Source organism: Salvelinus sp. IW2-2015, unplaced genomic scaffold (genome assembly GCF_002910315.2).
Source record: "Salvelinus sp. IW2-2015 unplaced genomic scaffold, ASM291031v2 Un_scaffold2239, whole genome shotgun sequence".
Taxonomy (NCBI): Eukaryota; Metazoa; Chordata; class Actinopteri; order Salmoniformes; family Salmonidae; genus Salvelinus; species Salvelinus sp. IW2-2015.
Genome location: NW_019943568.1, coordinates 1 through 6,292, shown reverse-complemented (window position 1 = coordinate 6,292; position 6,292 = coordinate 1). Strand labels below are relative to the sequence as shown.

General features: G+C 45.7%; 1 protein-coding gene across 1 annotated transcript in view; it reads right to left on the bottom strand.

The window, feature by feature from the left end:
- The window catches only part of LOC112073351 (CUGBP Elav-like family member 2), a gene marked incomplete at its 3' end in the record, with an annotated part of 91,475 nt that extends 90,423 nt beyond the window's left edge, over nt 1-1,052 (bottom strand). Inside the window, exon 1 of the mRNA XM_024140664.2 lies at nt 678-1,052. Coding sequence (XP_023996432.2) covers nt 678-799 — 122 coding nt within the window. The remainder of the gene's footprint in view (nt 1-677) is intronic.
- Nucleotides 1,053-6,292: the final 5,240 nt, after the last annotated feature.

The window sequence follows — 6,292 nt, the reverse complement described above, 5'->3', positions numbered from 1 at the left end:
CGAACAGACACGAGACACACGTCACGACACAGAACACAGACACACACACACACACACACACACACACCAGCGAGAGAGTGAGAGTGCATGTGTGAGAGAAAGGATGAATGAGCTGTGGCTGTGAGCTTGTGTTTGCATCAGAGTGTGTGTTTGTGTTGTGTGTGTGTGTGGTGGGTGCCCTCCTCTCCTCTCCTCTCCCCCTTCCCTCTCTCCTCTCTGGATTACAGCGAGTAGTATAAACACACACTCCTGATCSACTGCCCCGTCCCCTGGCCAGCCTCCACCCCCTAGAGAGGGATAAAGCCCCTCACACCGTCCCTACCACCCCTCTTCTACCCCTCTTCTACCCCTCCATGACTCACATACAGAGAGAGGAGGCATGAAAAAGGAGGATGGGTTGGAGAGGAAAAGAGAGCAAGAGACGTACAAGCATTGGATTTTACACTTGAACAAACGAACAGTCGCAGGACAGAAAGGAGGGACACCTCAACAGAACAACAAGCGAGAGCGAGAGGCAGAGAGAGAGCAGCAGACACTGACAGACATTGCAGTGAGATATGACAGAAACACAGACTGAACCTGAACACAAAACACACACTAAGACAGGAGATCACATGAGAGAGGGTCTGGGTAAGGTTTGGACATATATATATGTGTGTGTGTGTGTGTGTGTGTACCTCAGCAGCAGCTCGTCGGCCCTCATGGATCCGGCGGTGGGGTGGGGTGCAGAGGGGGGGCAGCATATGCCGTCGACACACACACTCTGCACAAAGCCCAGCTCGGACGAGAGCTCCAACATCTCTGCTCTGCTCCCAACCGCTGGTTCTTTCTCCTCCGATCCTTTTTTTGTTCACCCTCTTTTTCTACTTCACAACAAGCGGCGGCTTTCTGCTCTCGGTCTCGCTCTCTCTCCCTCGTTCCTCGCGCTCTCTCGTTCCTATTCGCACGACAGAAACACACGTTCTCTCGTCCCCTCCCCTCTGCCTCCCGCTCTCTCTCTCTCTACCGCTCCCTCCTTCTCTCTTTCTCTCTCTCTCTGGCGGAGCGGTGGAGACCCTGCTGGCTTGCCTGGCTGAAGTAATCTCCCCTGACAGCTCAGCTCATGTTGTTGTGTTGTGGGCCTATTTTACTCTAATACTAGCGCCCTGAGCAGACCAGCCTGACCCAGCCCAGTCCAACTCTGATCTAGTCCAACTCAGTTTAGTCTAGGCCAGCACAGACCAGTTTTAACCTAGTTCAGCCCAGCCGAGCATCGGCTAGCCTACAGTGCAGCCCAGTGCAGCCCCCAGTGAATGGAGCTGTCCTACTGAATATGACCAATACATTCCATGTTCTTTCCCAGCTAAAAGACAGACTTGTCTCAGCTAGTGGCCCTCCCTAAGGGGGCCCTGCCAGCAGCTACAGCTAGGCTCCACTACCTGTCATACACACACGTGAATGCGTCACACACACACACACACACCAAATCCGGTATCTGTCACATCAGAGCCTGTCCTACTCACAGGAGACGGAGACAGAAGACTCAGGAAGCAGCTGAAAAAATTCATCCTTCTGTTTATTATGATTTATGCATGTTTCACTGAGCCAGGAACAAAAAAAAGAGAAGCCTACAGCTTCATTAATGTCTCAATGTGTGTGCGTGTGTGTGCGTGTGTGTGCGTGTGTGTGCGTGTTTGTGCGTGTTTGTGCGTGTGTGTGCGTGTGTGTGCGTGTGTGTGCGTGTGTGTGTGTGCGTGTGTGCAATGAGGATAGAGGTTTTTAAAGTTATGGATTGTCTGGGAGCTTCATTAGAATGTTTGCAATAGTGTGCAAAATAATATATGCCCCCTACAACACCTGCGAGGGACCAAAACAACACTTTGAAAAAACAAGTATATTCACAGTTAAGATGCAGTACACAGCTCAGCTTCAAACTCCAAGCCCTAATTGCTGAATTTAGTCCGTCTGTTGGTTTTTCATTGCAAATCTGAGGGTCATATTCACTATCCTCCTTCTCACTCAGTTCTACATTATAAATGTATTCTATCCATGTCCTATCACCCTGATGCCATCCTAAACTTTCAATCTGGATATTTCCTGCTGTAAGTGCCAATCTCCTTCTGTAAATCTCGTCTGCTGCTCTAGGATCAGTCCTGGAGGGGCCGTGAACATCTGGTCACGTCTGAGAGAGGGGTGAGAGGCCAGCACGCACATACAGACATGAGGAAATGACAAATTACAATCCTGGATCAATTCTCATTTGCTGCGGATTTTAGCATGATCGCATGCCGCCCTAACACCCTAACTAAACCAATCATACATCACATTTTTGCTCTTTTTCCTCACCTCTCATGCACACAAACACACACACACACACACAAACACACATCGTAGTGTGACATCATTGTAACTTCAGGCCACTGCACAAATATACAGTACCTGTCACTGTCTTGTCTTCCTATGGTGTTTACAGTTGAATGAAATGACCTATTTATGGATGTTGTTTGTCTCTCTCTTTTCTCTCTCTCTCTTTTCTCTCTCTCTCTCCCACTCAATCCCTTTCTCTCCCTCTTACCCTCTCTTTCCCTCTTCCTCTTTCTAACTCAGTCTGACAGTGAAAGGTCAATGCCCATTGGCTGCATGGGGGGSACTATCTGATGTAAGAGCGTTGTCATGGTAACGTATGGCAGGCAGTGTACTCTCCTAGCCAGACTCAGGGAGGGCASGGACCTTTATACGAACCATGCCAAACCAGAGCCAGTCCTTGACTAAGACCAAGCCTGGGCCAAGCTATGACCACTACACACTGAATGAGCCAAGAGAGAGATTAGCAACCAAAAAGTCTTAGCAGTAAGTTCTTTGGCAACGTTATTGTACCTTTAACAGTTGTGCCAATAAAGTTTGACTTTGAATGTGTGTGGGAGAGTGGCAGAGGAGTAGAAGGGGAGGTGGGGGGTAGGTTCTGTTATGTCTGTGAGTCACCATTATGCTGAGCTTGGCTTCCTATTCATAAAAGAGGGATTACCAAAGTCTGCAGGCACTTCTTTTCCTATTTCTTCTGCTCTATCTTTATCTCTTCAGGCCTCACTCGGACTGAGTACTGAACAAGAGTACACATCCGCACTCCTCCTCTCCCCCCCTTTCTCATCCCTTACTCCCCTCACATCCCCTTAAGCATTCTGCCCGTATTCATCCATTCAAGAAATCCTCTCATCCTCCTCTCCCCCTGTCTCTCTCTTCCTTTCTCTCAGTCTTTCCCCCTCTGTTCCCTAGCAAGAAAAATACAACAATAATAAATTATTTAGATTTTTTTTTCCCAAAGAAAGAAAAAACTTGACTCTGCAGTTTGACTGTAAGACAGGAGAAGGCAATAAAACTTGCATTAGATGCAAGATTCTGCAATCAGGCCGGGGTATGAAGAATTCATCTTATCTTCCCCACGCACGCAGCGGAGGACAAGAGAACCCATTATGGGATGTTTTCATCCGTTGTGGCGTCTCAAGTCTTACGTCGGAACAGATAACAGAGCTTTTGTCGCCCTGACAACGTCCTTATGGGTTAGTAAACAAACGGCTGTGTGGTTCAGACGAACCGAGAAGGACAGGGGGGGTCAGAGAGACAATCTACACTGAAAGGAGGGATGGAAGGATGGATGGATGAAGGACCCACGGGAGAGATAAACCGCTCTTCCTCTCTTCTCCCGACTCCAAAGCCAAGGACATCCATATGCCGCAAACAAAGGGATGGATTAAAAAGAAAGAGGAAGAGAACGGAGCGATCAACAAGGCTAATCAACACCTCTTTAATACCGAGGACCATGGGTAATAATAATATCTTCCCTAAAGTAAACTAGGACTTAAAGCCCTGGTATATAGGCCTACACAAGAAAAATAAAGGAAGGAAAAATACACACGGACACCCACCCATACACTTTACCCACAAACACTACCCCCCCACGCAGGCAGGTGTCTGTGGTTGTGCATTGGAAAGCAGGAGAAAGCAGGGCTGTTCCATTTACAGGCATTAGCACATAGAAATGAATTTGTCACCTTCCATTAAGGGAAAAGCAGCCCTCGTGGCTTGTCAATTATCTCTCAACAGTGGAGAAAACACACAACAGGATGCCTGCCCCGAGTTTCAGAGTGTTTGTGTGAATAAATAGTGTGTGTGTGTGAATGTAAGAGTTTGTGCGTGTGTGTTTGTGCATGTATGTGTGTGTGTGTGTGTCGGTGTGTATGCCTGAGTGCATCAGTATGTGAGTGTGACTATGTTCGACAAAAGGCTCGTTACTAGTAAATTCCTTCATTATTTCTGAGATTATTTTTTGCGATATATTTGTCCTTGGTCCGTTTATAGTAATGTGACAGAGAGAGAGAGAGACAGTAGCATTGTGTTTAGATTCTGCCGTCTGTCTTCAAACTCTCTCTCTCTCTCTCTCCTCCCTCACTCTCTCTCTCTCCTCCCTCACTCTGTCTCGTGGAACATTTTGCACATTATTAGAATGATAATGAATATCAGCTATGTTCCACAAATGTATTTTGGGTAGCACAACAAAAAAAAGAATCTCATGTCACTCTCTCTGTGTGAAGTAGCAGACTGGCACATTCTCTGTGCCGTGTAGAGAGAGAGAGAAAACATGGTGGATTATACCATAAGGACAGAATGTTCCCAAAAGTACAAATGTATGACTGTAAAGTTTCTATAACGATGTACAGTAGGATGGTGTTGATGTCAACATTGCTGTAATGTAACAGAGTGTACAGCTGTAATGTTGAGGTGTAGTAGTTAACATACAGTTTAAGAAGGGTGACGTAAACGTTACAGTAAGGTAAAGTGTATGATCTTAATGTTGCCGTAACGTTACGGTGTTGTGACGGTGTTCCTGCAACGTTGGGTGAGTGTTGGGAATGTGTTGCCGTAACGTTACGGTGTTGTGACGGTGTTCCTGTAACGTTGTGTGAGTGTTGGGAATGTGTTGCCGTAATGTTACGGTGTTGTGACGGTGTTCCTGTAACGCTGTGTGAGTGTTGGGAATGTGTTGCAGTAACGTTCCAGTGGCTGTGATGATGTTGCCGTGTAGTGAGACTCTTTAATTGGCTCACCTGTCTCTCAGCCATCTGGAGCTCTGCTAAAAACTCCACACCACACAACACACCACACACACACACACACACACACCACCACACACCACACACACACACACACCCCACACACACACACCACACACACACACACACACACACACACACACACACACACACACACACACACACAGTGTACAAACAAAAAGGCTTAAATCCACCAATCAGTGCAGATGATGGGAGGAGACCGTTTAAGAAGATTTTTAAACCTAGAGAATTGAGACATGGATGTGTAGTGTGCCATTCAGAGGGTGAATGGTAAGACAGAAGATTTAAGGGCCTTTGAACAGGGTATGGTAGTAGGTGCCAGGAGCACCGGTTTGTGTCAAGAACTGCAACACTGCTGGGTTTTCTACGTCAACAGTTTCCTGTGTATCAAGAATGGTCCACCACCCAAAGGGCATCCAGCCTACTTGACACAACTGTGGAAAGTATTGGAGTCAACATGGGCCAGCCTCCCTGTGGAACGCTTCGAGACCTTGTAGAGTCCATGCCCGACTAATTGAGGCTGTTCTGAGGTAAAAGGGGTGTATTCAATATTAGGAAGGTGTTCTTAATGTTTTGTACATTCACACACAAACAGAAGGAGAGAAATTCTGATACACACACTGTATACTAAAAGATCTACTGTTAGTAAATATCTACTGTATACTGAAGAACTAGTGATACTGAAGAACTACTGTATAGTAAATATCTACTGTATACTGAAGAACTAGTGTATTCTGAAGAGCTACTGTATAGTACATATCTCACTGTATACTGAAGAACTAGTGTATACTGAAGAACTAGTGTATAGTAAATATCTACTGTATACTGAAGAACTAGTGTATTCGAAGAGCTACTGTATAGTACATATCTACTGTATACTGAAGAACTAGTGTATCTGAAGAACAGTGTATACTGAAGAACTAGTGTATAGTAAATATCTACTGTATACTGAAGAACTAGCGATACTGAAGAACTAGTGGATACTGAAGAACTAGTGGATACTGAAGAACTAGTGTATAGTAAATATCTACTGTATACTGAAGAATAGTGTATACTGAAGAACTAGTGTATACTGAAGAACTAGTGGATACTGAAGAACTAGTGGATACTGAAAACTAGTGTTATACTGAAGAGAACTAGTGTATTACTGAAGAAACTAGTGTATACTGAAAACTAGTGGATAC